The 14,520-nt window shown below is 35.9% G+C and overlaps 1 protein-coding gene across 13 annotated transcripts in view; it reads left to right on the top strand.

The window, feature by feature from the left end:
* The window catches only part of PAM (peptidylglycine alpha-amidating monooxygenase), a 290,803-nt gene that overhangs the window by 189,059 nt on the left and 87,224 nt on the right, over window positions 1–14,520 (top strand). For all 13 annotated transcript variants that reach the window (XM_079145860.1, XM_079145857.1, XM_079145866.1 and 10 more), the window contains 2 exons: window positions 1,596–1,681; window positions 3,125–3,208. In XM_079145860.1, the coding sequence (XP_079001986.1) occupies window positions 1,596–1,681; window positions 3,125–3,208 (170 nt within the window). The remainder of the gene's footprint in view (window positions 1–1,595; window positions 1,682–3,124; window positions 3,209–14,520) is intronic.

Here is a 14,520-nt window from a genome sequence, read left to right as displayed (position 1 = left end):
TACTCACATGGTAATGATCCTTCATCATAAGTATATTGCTCTTGACAGTGAACAGTAAGAAACTACTGGTTGATGTGTTTTACATTGCACATTACACAATCTCTTTCTGCAGCTGATTTATAGAAGCAAGAGAATTGGCTAGGCATAGCCTTATTGGGACCTCCTGGCTCTGGGTCCCTCACCTCCTTAGTCAGATGGACACCATAGTTGTCTGCTTGAGTGCCTATCTTTCAGCCCCATTTCTATCTATAAACATAGGAGTCCCTGCCTCTGAATATGAAGGAAGTTTTTACTGTGGTTTTCATACTTGTGATCCAAGTGTTTCCCACTTTTCTAAAATCCATTTTAACCTATTTAGAAAGCCACTGCAGTCTGCCTTCACTTCCCTCCAAGGACATGGGCAACACACAGTTTTTCCTGTGTGAGCCACATTCCACCCAATACATTATGTTTGTACTTGTCCTTGATAGTCTTCAGATCTACCAAATTTCCTGCCTCTGACACAAACATGTAAAATCAGCATGAAAATATAGTCTGTCAATGTTTTGAACAAATCACTTCCATAACAAGACAATAAGCTGTGGTGTCATTAGACAAATATGTGTGAGTTTGAGTCAGCAACTAATCATTTATTAAATTGAATCTACCAGATATCTAATAGCTGTACTGGATGCCTTACATGCTTTACCAAAACAATCCTATCAGAGAGTTTCCATAAAGGAATTGAACTTAAGGGCCTCTACCACACCCAAGAGTCATAGCTATTAGGGGTGTTCCTGGAGTGGAACTCCAGGCATGTCCTTGTATGTGAGTGAACTTCCCACCATGCAACTCTGTCCTCAACAGTGAATCTTTAGATAAAGTGAATGTTCTGTTAAATAATGTTTTGCCCTTGTATAAAGCTCAAAAGTTTATAATTTACTTTCACTTGTATCTCATTTGATTTATTAAATAACTTTGTGAGGTAAGTATAATTATTCATGCTTTACAAAACAAGTAAGCAAACACAACAACAACAAAAACTAAGGCTCCATAAGATGAAGTGACTTGCACAACATTCATAAACTTTTAAAAGGTTATACTTTCAAAATTGAGAACCCCTTCAGTGGGGTACACTTGTATTGCTTACTTTATGAGGGTAGGAATTATTTGTTGCTCTGACCAAAAATTAACTGACTGCAAACTAATCTTTAAAGGGGAAGTGTGTATGACATTTCTTTTGGTCCACTTCCAGATTTTCACTGCATTGGTGTTGGTTTATGTAGTCTCTCTATGTAATGCTTGTTTTTGTATCTGATTAGATAGAGTTCATTCCACATATGAACATATCAAAGTATAAATTGTACATTTACTGTACAGGATTTAGACAATAAACAAACCAACAACAAAACAAACAAACAAAAAACCCACCTCCCATTTTGGAGGTGCCTTTTTTCACATAGAATTTTTTCCAGGATTCGTCAGGATTTTAAAGCTGATAAGATTACAGTAATGATACATTGATGTACTTTGCTTCCAAATACCTTCCCTGATGTGTAGTATTTATGGAATTCACTACTTGAATATTCATTATAGCTATTTATCTTTTTCTTCAGGTTTTGTGATGAAGGCACCTGTACAGATAAAGCCAATATTTTATATGCCTGGGCAAGAAATGCTCCCCCAACCAGGCTTCCCAAAGGTACGTTGGAAGCTTCTTGAAGAGTCTCCTGTGTGCTGTTTGATTCTATTTCTCAAGTACTTTAAAATTTTGTTTTATTTGTTCTAATTTATTGTACATGACAAGTAGAATGCATTTATACATTTTGATAGAATTATTTTTTGATGGTCCTTTCCAGTAATTGATAGTGTTCTATGTTGCAATATAACACCAGTAAGTTCTTGCATCAGCTACTTCGTATCGAAAAGGTTTCATTTAGGTAGTTACTTTTTCTCTACTTCTCTTTGGTAAGTAATTTGTACTCACAACAGTTTAGATTGAATTAAAAAATAACCAAGTATACCTTAAGCCACCTTTGGCCTAAGGCCCATTGGCTCTTGACAGCAGGAGCATTTCATGAGCCAAGAGAGCTAGGAATTAAATAAATTGCTGTTTCAGCAAACATTTTGTTTTTTTAAATATAGTCCTGGAACCTAGATATTCAATGTGATGCCAAACCTTAGCTGGCATTCTGACTTAACCTCTAAACTGTTGATTGCTTCCAGTGTGTGAGTGAATTACCAGACTCTCTTTTATTACCTGGATGTTTCTTAATATTAAAGGGATAGTGGGTTCTTTTACTGAATAGGTCTGTCATGGTTTGGGGATGGTCTTGTGATCTTCTCTTGCCTCCCTAACTTGGGCCAGCATCACTAATTGACATCTGTTTTGCATTGCTTAAAGTGAGCTTTAGGATTCTGTCGATAATTTATCATGTGGCTACCACCAAACAAGTTTAAACACTAATAGAGTGTTTAAAATCTGTCATCCTTTTTAGAGCAGATGGAAATTTTTATTTTCTCTGCCTGAAAATCTTTTCTGTTTTTTTTTTTTTTTTTTTGAGTTCACTAGTAAACTCTGTGTCTCTTAACAGTAACACTATTTATTATAGAACCCTTTCGATTCCAAAAATTCCATGACATACTGGACTTTGTAATTTAGTTAGTAACTGGTTTCCTCAATGACATGTTTATAGATACCTGTTTTCATATGGGAAGAAAAGCGATTCCCCTGTATGCTCCTAAGAAGTCTTTTTCCTTTACTAATCAGAAAACAATATAAATATATATGTGTATCTATACATAAAACAAAATGAAAGAATGGTTTGTGTATGTCTTTTAAATAACCATCAGGGACAAAATTTTTGTTGTTGTTCTGTTTCAAAGTCAGTGAATTGTGTGGTTAAAGTATAAGTGATTACTCTGGTTTTGAGGTGAGAACTATCAAAAGAATTCCATCAGAGCTTTGAAATGACACACTAGAAATCAGAAATGCCTAGTTCATTTCAGTTTCTGTATAACATAATTTAATATGTTATATGCTATTTTATTTCCCTTTGGATATCATAGATCAGCAAGGCAAGATTATAAGCTCCATTATAAACTTCAGTTCTAAAATATTAATTTATCTTTTATAAATTTTTAGGTGTTGGATTCAGAGTTGGAGGAGAGACTGGAAGCAAATACTTTGTACTACAGGTGCACTATGGAGATATTAGTGCTTTTAGAGGTAAGTTTTAAAATGTCAGACTGAACATAATAATAATAATTTTTAGTAATATATTGCTTAAGTCGGTTTACTATTATCCATGTGATAAAATGAAGATTCGCTTACACTTTCTGCCCACTAGGGACACCTGTCTTTGTTTCCTTTAATTTAGAATTACTGAAGGAATGACTTTTAAGTTTTTCTGTTATGCAAACATGCATCCAACTGTGCTTTCTCTTAGATCAACATTATAGAGTTGTTTTGCTTTCCAGTATATAACTTATCTCCCAGCTTGTTCTCTGATCAGAAATGTCACTCATTCCAAGCAACACTATGAGAAAAAATAGGAAGGGACTGGTAGTTTATTTATGTTACTATGAGCCAAGCATTGGGAGAGTCTACAGGTTCTGCAGTGCCAGGGAGGTTCCCAGACACTCAGGCAAATGCCAAGCTTTATGTATAATCCACAGATGCCACTCCATGAACTCGTTGTAGTCCACAGCACAGACCCCACTGGTCTATGCTGGGAAACTTGACTAAGTACTCCCAGATACCTGTTGGTGCTACCTGTATTATGCACTTTATTTGAATGCCCCTTTTCTCATTATAGAATCATTAACATGAGGCATGGGCGCTGTTCCCAAGGCAACCAGCACCGATGTTTGTTATCCCTTCTACTGCATTTAGCCACATTCCAGCTGCATTCTGGATTCACACTATTGTGTCCATGAGAGTATAAATATTAAACAGACTTCTCTTTGGCTTGTTGGCTTTTTTATTGTGCCTTGATGAATTGTATGCACTTTCTCCTGTATTCTCTAATTTTGCATTATAATTCTTCTGACTAACCTGATGTATTTCCTTTCCCAAATACATTATTTTTCCATCTGGCTACAAAGTCTAGAAGTAGATGTCTGTCTGAATCTATGAAATACCCTCTGGGATCTTTCCTGAGAAAGTCCCATGTGGGAAGATCCATAGATTCTCAGCACTGAGAACAAGCACAGTAAATGCAGTTTTCCTCCAGAAAAATAGTGTTGAAAAGAATATGTTTATGTAATTGAAAAACTATAATTAGCACTATAACTGCACATATCATCAGTTAAACAATCTCCCGTGGACCAGCTTGTGAACCTAACTTAAAAATAAAGCTTGTTTTATATTAAAAGTATCTTTGAGTTTTACACAAATAGTTTTCCATTTCGGGAACAGAACCTAATCTTAAACTGTCAGAACTCTGTAGTGCTGAAACTAGGATTTGTTGAAAATACTGTTTGTGTTTGAGAAACAAAAACAGAAATTATCTAAAAACTTACCATGCTGGCTTCCATGGAACAGACAGATTCTAAGACTGCTGACTTCTAAAGCATTGACAAAATCATAACTTTTTTCAAAATGGCAAGATGGCTTTCCCAACCATGAGAACTAAAGCAGCTCAGTGTACCCCCATACACTCTCCCAACCCCTCACCGCTACCCTTCTGTAAAACCCTGTGCTTCACTTTTCATTCTAATTCCTCTTGGTTTTGTAGCACTTCTAATAGATGCTGTGTAGATACCTGAGAGAAAATGGATGACATTTACTAGTATTTTTTAAATATATTGCTGTAATAATATAATTTCTTACTGATGAGTTAATTTTGTTTTATAATTCATATTTAATCTAGGGATAATAAAGTACTAACTTTAAATATATAAACATAATTCTTTATTGTAAGACAGATGAGAAACATGTAGAAATTTTTCATTTTCTCTTAAAAACAATTTTTCTAAAAGAAATGATATATAAGGTAGAATGATTACTAGTGTTTGAATTCATAAAACATTGTAATAAAAGTAAAAGAAAGAACTTCATCCACGTAATTCATTCAGTATCATTAGGTACTGTCTTGCCCCTTAAGCTATGTGTGGTTTAGAACAGTAAATAATTACATGAGAAAATATCAAATCTCATTAAAAACATGAAATAGCATTTTATAGTTATTAAATCGGAATTGGGTGAAGATTGAATTCTGAAACCCAGAACTGTGAGGGTTTTAGTGACTCTGGTAGTTTGGGAGGCTTTATAAATTAGTATAATGTTTTAGAAAGCAATTTTACCATTCCATATGCATTTAATATATAATAGTAAAATCTTGCTCTAGGCTTCTATTCTAAAGAAAGAGATATTTTTCCTATCGAGGAGCTACCTATCCACAGCTCTTTATGCACCATTAACTATTAATATGAAAAACTGGAAAGCAAACAAATGTCCTTTAATAGGGGGCTGGTTAAATGAATGGCAAAACAACATGTTTAACAAATAACAAAATTTAATACAGACTATGTAAGAGCATATGTATGCTTGTATTTTTATAAGGACTGTAAGGAATAAGGAAAAAAGGGAGACTGTTACAAGCAAGAAAGATAGGAATATGTGAACTTTTTCCCTTTAAATTATTATAGTGTTATCTTTATAATTACGTTTTTAAATTCCACAAGTTGTAGCACCTTGTTACATACTTCAGTATCTGCTGGTTAGTATTTTGCCTTCCCACATGACAACAAAAATAATTAATGTAAATTTATATGTGCCTGATTTGCCATAGGAATGGCTTGTGCTTTAAATAGGTTCTATGTTATAATTCCATACTTATCTCCTTATGTACCTGGAAGTAGGAATAATATCATCATATCTTATAATTATTAAAAATGCATTAAATATACACCAGTGTGGTGGTGCATGACTATAATCCCAGCAGCTCCGGAGGCTGAGGCTGGAGGATCCCAAGTTCAAATCCAGCCTCAGTAGCTTATTAAGGTTCTAAGCAACTTAGCAAGACCTTGTCTCAAAAGAAAAAATAATTTTAAAAAAGGACTGAGGGAACTGAGGTTGTAGCTCAGTGGTAGAGCGCTTACCTAGCATGTGTGAGGCCCTGGGTTGATCCTCAGAACCACATAAAGATAGGTAAATAAAATAAAGTTATTGTGTCCACCTACAACTAAAAAAATTATATTAAATAAAAAATTTAATTTATTTTTTAAAAAGGCTGAAGATGTTGCTCAGTGGTTAAGCACCCTTGGGTTCAATCTCTGGTACCAGGGAAAAAATTTAAATATATATATGTGCATTATGTACATATATTTATGCATTACATACACATATATGCATTATATACATATATGTATACATGTATACCCATGTACACAAATATAATTTGTCACTGTTTTTAGTACCAATGTCAGTGAAGATTAGAACTTGATGCTTTAAGAACTATCGATGATAGACTTACATATATGAATTTTGAATCAGAAGAATACTACTAGAATACCACATTCTACTGAGAAGTGGAGAAATGTTTGGTTTAGGGGAATGAGCATTTTTCCACTCAGGGACGGTTTTAGGAATTTGAGAAACCCAAGACTTTTCTAGAATAAAGCACCAGCAGGGAAGATATTCTCAAACATGTGGGAATTTGATAAAAGTTTCAGAGAAGGCATTACCTGAAACCATCAAGGTCCATCCTGAATGGACTATGTTTTCTATTTGTAGGAAAAGATTGGTTGTGAGTTCTGTGGGATTACATGAAATGTTTGTTTTATTTTGTTTGTTTTTGAAATTGCACAGAATGTAAAGCTATAAAAAGCTCATTTAAAAACAGTCAACTTTAAGAAACACCATGTCAGTCACCGTGTTGGGCCTGTGCTGGTGCTGGGTATACTAAACTTCCTGCCCAGCGAATCAACTGTGTTCCAGCTGGAGTGACAAGTACAGAGGGAATGTGTTTATAAGCAACAGCAGAAGTGCTGTGGAGGGGCAGGAACACCCAGATCTCTGAGAAGGCTTCCTACAGGTAGAACCAGAACGAGGTTTCAAAGAGTATTCAGGTGCTCCCAGGTAGGCAGAGGCAGGGTGGGAGTCACATTCCAGATGAAGGTAAAAAACATGTGCAGAGACATAGGAGTGTGAGCTGGGGAGATAGCTCAGTTGATAGAGTGCTTGCCTCACATGCACAAGGCCCTGGGTTCAATCCCCAACACCGCAAAAAAAAAAAAAAAAAAAAAAGAGACACAGGAGTGAAACAGCCTCCTATACCCAGGGAACTCTTGGCAATTTGGCATTACTGGAGTGAGAGACAGGAAGGGAATAGAGGCAAGAAGTGAGAAGAAAGGTCAAAGGAGGTACTAGGCCACTAAGATCCCTATTAGAACTTCATTCTGAAAGCACTCACAGGGTTCTTCCTCTAAGAAGTATTCTGATTGGATTTTCATTTCATAGTGCTGTTCACTTCTGGGCTAGAGCCTTGGAAAAGCTCCCAGCTCTGTGTAGAAAGTATTGGGTGTACAGGCAGCCAGAGAGAGCCAGACTGGGGACTCAGGAAGGTCAGAATGATTTCTTATTCAAATGTGGGCTTCTGAATTTTTTTAAAAAATTAACATTTCATGTAAACAGAATATAGTCTATTTAGAAGTGAAATTCCCATGGTAGCATGGTACAGGGCTTGGTGATCAAACTCCTAAATCCAGATCGTGACAGCCTGGGAATGGCGTGGGCTAGTTGTTTTGCCCTCTCCAGGTTTGTAGGCCTCTCTTTGCTCTCCACATCCATAAATTTGGATCATAATGGTTTATATAAAGGTACCTGGTAAGTAATAAGATGTTAGTTGTTGTTATTATAGCCCCTGTAAACAGATAAATTTCCCCAAATGCAACTGTTGGTCATAACTGCCCATAATATAGAGGATGTTGGTTACTTCCCGTGGATATTGTAGTTAGTTGTTGTTCAGACACAATACTATGTTCATGTTTGTCATGTTGCCAGTAGAAGTTTCCTAGGTACATGGTGTTTCCTGTTCTCCACAGCAGTTTTTATTATTCTTAGTTCAGTTACACAAAGGACAAAGATGAAGTTCTTGCCCATTTAGGAAATAGAAGAAAAGTGGGAATCTAGGATTCCACCTGGTCTCCCCACCCCAGTACCCCCCCCCCCAACATATACAGTTTTGTTTGGTTTGATTTGGTCAATTTCTTTTTCTTTTTTTAATTTAGCAATCTGTTTGCTTTTTGGGTTGTTTTCTTCTCCCGCAAATTTTCTGAAGAAAAATTTCCCCTGAGATGTTATAGAATGATGCTGAATTTTTTTTTTAATGTTTCAGCCCAGGGGAATCTTACAAAAACTGCCTTCTTATTTCTGGAGTTTCTGGCATAAACTTCCTAATCTCCAACAATAGTACGGTTCTCAAATTAGAAATCCTATGTGTTCACCAATTGAAGTTGGAAATGATATTCTTAGAATGCAGGTCAGAATATCTTCCCAAGCATATGGCACTATTGTCCTTGGTTGGCAAAATTTCCAAGCTATCATCCGCCTACTGTCGTTAAGCATTTTGTATACATCGGAAAACTAGGAATTGTCTATGACACCACACAGACACACACACAGGTCTTGCTTCCATACCTTCATCAGAGCCCTCAATGTGCACCTGCATTTTATAAATTGTAACAAGTTCCTGGGAGTATAGCCAAAAAAGATTGCTTTTCCTTAAAGTTAGTGTTTATTACGTACATTCAAAATAAAATGAGTCAAACTTAGAAATCCTATTTTCAACCCTCCTTGATGTGAACCTTAAAAAGTTCAGCCTCCAAATTTCTGTGGTTATATTATGAAAATTATATCATAAAATTTTAGTTAGAATCCTTGGGGGATTATCATTTTCAATAGCTACATTTTCCAGAAAGCTACAGTCTTAGCCCTGTAAGTACTATAACTTTAAAGCATTTCGGATAGAAGTCTTTCTAAAATATATTATGTGTCTTTTGAAAATAAATTAAATAGCATATGTTAAAATCCTACAGTTGTGCCTAATACAGAGCAGATTGGCAATAAATGTTAGTTCCAAATCTTGCTTATTCCCTTTCCTCTTTCTTTAGAATCTTGGAATGCCATACTGAATGTTCACTATTGTGCTCTGATTTCTCTCAAATTTTTAGGAGTACACAGACTTTTTTCCATGGTGGTGGGCTTATTGCCTCCTCCTATCTGCTTTTCTGTGCTTTCTGTAACCTCCTTTTTGGTCAAGCTACTACTTCAACTCATTTTAATTTGAACAGTATGCCACAAGGAGACAAAGAATAGTAAGGACAAAAGTCTGCCCTCATGTAGCTGCCTGTTCATGGGATGAATGCAAATGAAATAATGGCTGTGACCCTGTGAGCCAGTACAAAGTAAGGGCAGTGAGAGAGGGGACTGAGAAGCAGCCAAGATCACACCTAGATTAGATATGCAAGTTGCAGATTGATTTCCTGAGGGCATCCTTCTTGTTCTAAATTTATGCTTTACATTTAGAATCTAGATAACTTTCATATAGGTTTTCTTGTTTTGTTTTAGCTTTTTTGTTTTTGTCATTGTTGTTGTTGTCCTTTGGAAATTTAGAGTAAACTGACTTGGAGCCCACATGGGGAACCGTTTGCATAAAATCATGGGAACACTAGTGCCTGGACCTGGTGACCTTCAGATTTGAGTTTCTCTTGCCCTACTGCTATTATGATCCAGTTTGGTGTGGCTTCAGCATTGTTTGTGCAGGTGGATGTTCCTGGACACAGTTTACCCCTGTGCAGGCACACTCTCATGCGTGCACACATAAGAGGTTCCCATCTTTCCACAACAGGAGTAGTAGAGCAAGCAGGCAGGAATGCTAACGGTGACAGGAGGAAGGGGAAAGAGGACTCCAGAGGAATTCTAATTCCACTGAGGCTCCAGCTGCATCACTGCCTCTTGCAAGGCTACTGCCAGCAAGCTATTGGAAAAAGCTTTGAAATTGTGAGCCTGGGAAAAATCCCTTGCTAATGCATTTTTGAACAAGATAGAGCAGAGATCAGTGGCAGGGCAGCTGCACTTAAAATTATTTCATTCCAGCGTAAAGCACACTATTCTGACTTCAGTGTAAGCATTCGAGTGCTCCTGACTCCCTGATACCTGATTGCAGGTATCAGGGAAGCTGGGTCAAAGATTGCTCCCCGATGTTTCCTCGGTTGTCTTCCCCAAATCTGTACAAGTACTTTCTGCCTGCTTGCTTTCCAGCAATATAAACCAAGCCTATTTTTACTCAATCTGCAGAGTGAGTGCTACTGTGGATCAGAGTATTTTAACCTATATGTTTTAGAGCATTATGAATTGCTTTCACTATGTAAGAATCTTCTTTGAAATTGCAAATGTTGAGGATGGGCATTATTAATTCTCATCCCCAGCTGAAATGCCTGAAAGTCATTGAATCTCAGCACTGAAAGAGAGACATAGATGACACCTGCCTAACACTGAGCAGGTCCTGGCCTGCACAGGACCCTGACATGCACATGGGCCAGAAGTCCTGATCACCTTCCAGAAAACAGAGCATTCCAGAGTACACATAATGATTCCATGTTCACGGTTCCAGGAACAGTAGACCTACTTAAAGAAGCCGCATCCCTGGTTCTCAGGAAGAGTACACTTTCCTCAGTTTCCCCTTTCTCTCCTGAGGCTGTGCTGCTCATGCCATCTGCCAGGTTCCCTCCCTTCCCTCTGCAACTGCCACTTCCAGTTTCTCTAATATTCTTTGGTAAGGGGACATGAACCTTTATTTAAACATTTTGGGCCAGGTGTGGCTTAGAATTAAGAATTTCTAACATTTTTGAAAGGTACTCTAGTGCATAAATTATGAATACATAATAATATTCTATCACCTCTGCTAATGTGAAGCACCATCCCTAATCAAATACACTAATATTCTAATAACAGAATGTTCAAATATTGACACCAAAAGGGATAAGAAGATAAGTAAATCTTACAGTCTGTTTAGGTCCCAGATTTTGCTGCCAAACTTTTATGAAAAACACCAGGTTTCTACAGCTTTGCCGATTTTAGAATGCAAAAAGGTCGTGTTTGGACAAGGAAACCAATTCTTTAATATTTGGGTTAACAGTTAAAATACTAGCAAGGATTGGAGGAGTCTGGATGTAATTGCATGTTTTTCCTTTAAAAGAAACTTTGCTCCTGAAATTTATTTTTCCAACTTTTGGATATTCAGAAAAGCATTAAAAAGAAAACTAAAAAACTGCAATACCACTACTGCTAAGGAAAAAAAAAAAAATGTATGACCCTCTTTGAACTCATCTCCCTTTCTTCCCTCACACTCCTCACCCCAACCTCCAGGCAACTACTGTTTATATTTAATCAGCTTTTCATTTGCTTACCTGAATATTTCCTTACCCAAGAAACAACAGACATGAATACATGTGCTTTTTTTCTTTTTTGGACAGAAATCTGACCACATGATCTGAATCTGCTGTTTTCCACTTAACAGTGTGCCCTGGGCGTATTTCAAAGACAGCACATGTAGAACTCTTCCATTATTTATAACGGCTCCCTGTTGTATGGATATACTATAATTTATGTATCCTGTTCTCTATTAAAGGTGTTTAAGTTTTAAGCTTTTGCTATTACAAGCAATGCTCTAGTGAACTTTAATGTTAAGAAATGTGTTAGGTAACCATGTATTGCTACTGCAGGGTAGATTTCTAGAAATAGAATTTTTGGGGTCATAGTGTTTTCTTAACAGAGTCTAGCAAATTACCCAACAATGTAGTTTTTACAATTTACAGTCCACAGTGAATGAGCAAGCTCCATATTTTTATCTACACTAGATAAAAATATATTTTTACACATATTAAAAATTTTGTGATGGTTTTCTTAAAGGCTCTCCTCATAATGTTCCATTAAAGTGATTTGAATTAAATGAAAGGCATTAATATAATTACCTCTAAAATATATAGTCTGGATCAAAATTTCTGAAAATCTAATCTAGACCTACTTAAACCCAGACTTGTCATTGGTGAAAATGGAAATTTCTGTCTGAAAATAACCTACTGGATCCGATGCACAAGTAAGACTCAGTGTTCAATGATGTCAAGTTGGTGTCTTGAAATTTAGCTGCACTGTGAAAATTTACACCATGGACATTGACAAATGCTGCAACTCAGACTTCAATCTATTGTTTTGTAGGCTGTCTAGATTGAAGAAAATGATAGGAAAAAAAACATTGATAATGCAGATAATATAAACAATTATTCTGGTCTTAACAACTCATTGGACAAAATTATAGTCATAGGTAGGCTATGGAAGAGTTCAATAAAAATCAAGGAAAGAATTCTGTGAAATTCAACTGTTTGTAATGGAATTCACAAGACATAAATTATTGTATATTTTAAATTTTTAATAAACTGTGTGCTGCATTTTTTTTACAGTAAAAACTACAATAAATACATATATTTGTGCATGTTTTCTCCAGGGGAGCTGGTGTGTGACCAGCACACTACTGGACCCAGGATTCTGAAACTTTAACAAGCTTCCCCAGTTGATTTTTATACAAACTAAACTTTAACAACTGGCATTCAAATATTTCTAGTAAGGATGGAAGTCTTTTTTTTTTTTTTTTTTTTCCTGTACTACTGGTGTGCCAAAGTAATCTCCTGGGGCATAGGACATGAGTTGAATAATTTGCATTTACCAAAATAAGTTTAATTAAATCTCAATTCTCTTAAGGAAAAAAAGGAACTTTGAAAAAAGAAAATGTACTTAATTACTGTCTGGTTATTCACAAACTTATTTTCACTTAGAAATTTGAAGGAGAGTTTATTTTTATTCCTAACTTTTACACACAATTAGGTCTTGGGATTTTAAAAATATTATAATAAAAGGCACTTACAATGCATATGTAACTTTCTTGGAGATTCCCCCTTCTTCACACTTTATATATATATATATATATATATATATATATATATATATATTTTATTGTAAACAAATGGGATACATGTTGTTTCTCTGTACATGGAGTAAAGGCATACCATTTGTGTAATCATAAATTTACATAGGGTAATGTTGTTTGATTCATTCTTTTTTCCCTTCCCCCTCACCCCTCCCACCCCTCTTTTCCCTCTATACAGTCCTTCCTTCTTCCATTCTTGCCACCCTCCCTAACCCTAACCCTAAAGAAGCGGATGATGACGCATAATGGGGGGTGGGAGGGGTTTAGTGTTAGGGTTAGGGTTAGGTTTAGGGTTAGGGTTAGATATATTTTTTGAACAATGGGCCTAAATAAGTTATGTCCCTGATATTTTACATTTTTTAAATTTTTCAGTGAAATGTATGTAGTAACAGAGACAAGACAGGGAGAGAAAGGGAGAGGACCACGGAGTTAGCTGAGAGAGAAATGATTGACAAGAAAGTAACATTCCACATACACAAATTCTTAGGCCTTTTCACTTATGGGGAAGGGGTTGAAACGTGAACTGAGAAGGCATTGTCGAAGTGAAAACTGACTTTTCTTCTGAAAAGAAAGGAGTAAGAACAATACATCTATGTCTTGTATAAAATTTATTTTTTGAGCACCTGTTTTTAAAATCAGAAACTAAGAACAGAGAGAGTTCAGGGTAATAGAATGAGAACAACATAACTAGAAGGGACCATCTATTCCAGTCCCTCCATTTTACAGAAATAAAAATCAATGCTCAGAAAGGTTACCTGACTTGCCTAGGGTGGAACAGTTACTAGAACATTATTAAAAATCAAAATAATTAGTGTTGGGTTTCTAGTTTATGTGTACCAAAGTTCAAGCTCTAACAATATAAAACAAATATGTAATGGAGTCAATGTTTTTAAAAGTCCTTGGGGCCATAGTTACCAAAGGAATGAACTCATGCACAATAAATATGAAGAAAGATCAGGATGATTTACCTCCTCTCATTTGTGCCTTTTCATTCTGATGTATAGAGTAATCTATTTCCCTTATCATGTAGGGATATTTCTAAATCATCTAAATCATGATGCTCTCTAATCCCACTGATCTCAGAATTATAATCTGATGTTCTTCATGTTTTTCTAGTTTTCATTGAACACAGGCAGCTTGATGTGAGTCATGCGAATAATTTTTAGGACTACTCAGTACCTCTTAAATGATCTAAAAGAAGCCTATTATCCTGCAGCACTTTTAGCTCTTGCCAGTCTCATCATATAAATGTGAGCTCTCGGATTCTCTAACTTCCTGCATTTCAACTGGGTTAATCATCATCAATATGGAAGTCTAAATGGTCCTTATTCATCTCATTTATTTCATTGGGCACCTGTTTATTTTAATGTCTAAATGTGGCCATTAAGCCTCCTGATTACATATTCATTCACCTAGTTATAGAAAGATATGTAAAGCACTGCATTATCATTTCTTTTTAAGAATATATTCAGAATATTCTTTATCTCTTAAAATATGGGGTGTTTTTTAAGCAGTTCAACACAAAATGATGTCTTTAGGGGACGAAATTTAC

The sequence above is a fragment of the Sciurus vulgaris genome (assembly GCF_902686455.1).
Source record: "Sciurus vulgaris genome assembly, chromosome: 6".
NCBI classification, from domain to species: domain Eukaryota; kingdom Metazoa; phylum Chordata; class Mammalia; order Rodentia; family Sciuridae; genus Sciurus; species Sciurus vulgaris.
This window is presented reverse-complemented; position numbering and strand designations above follow the sequence as displayed.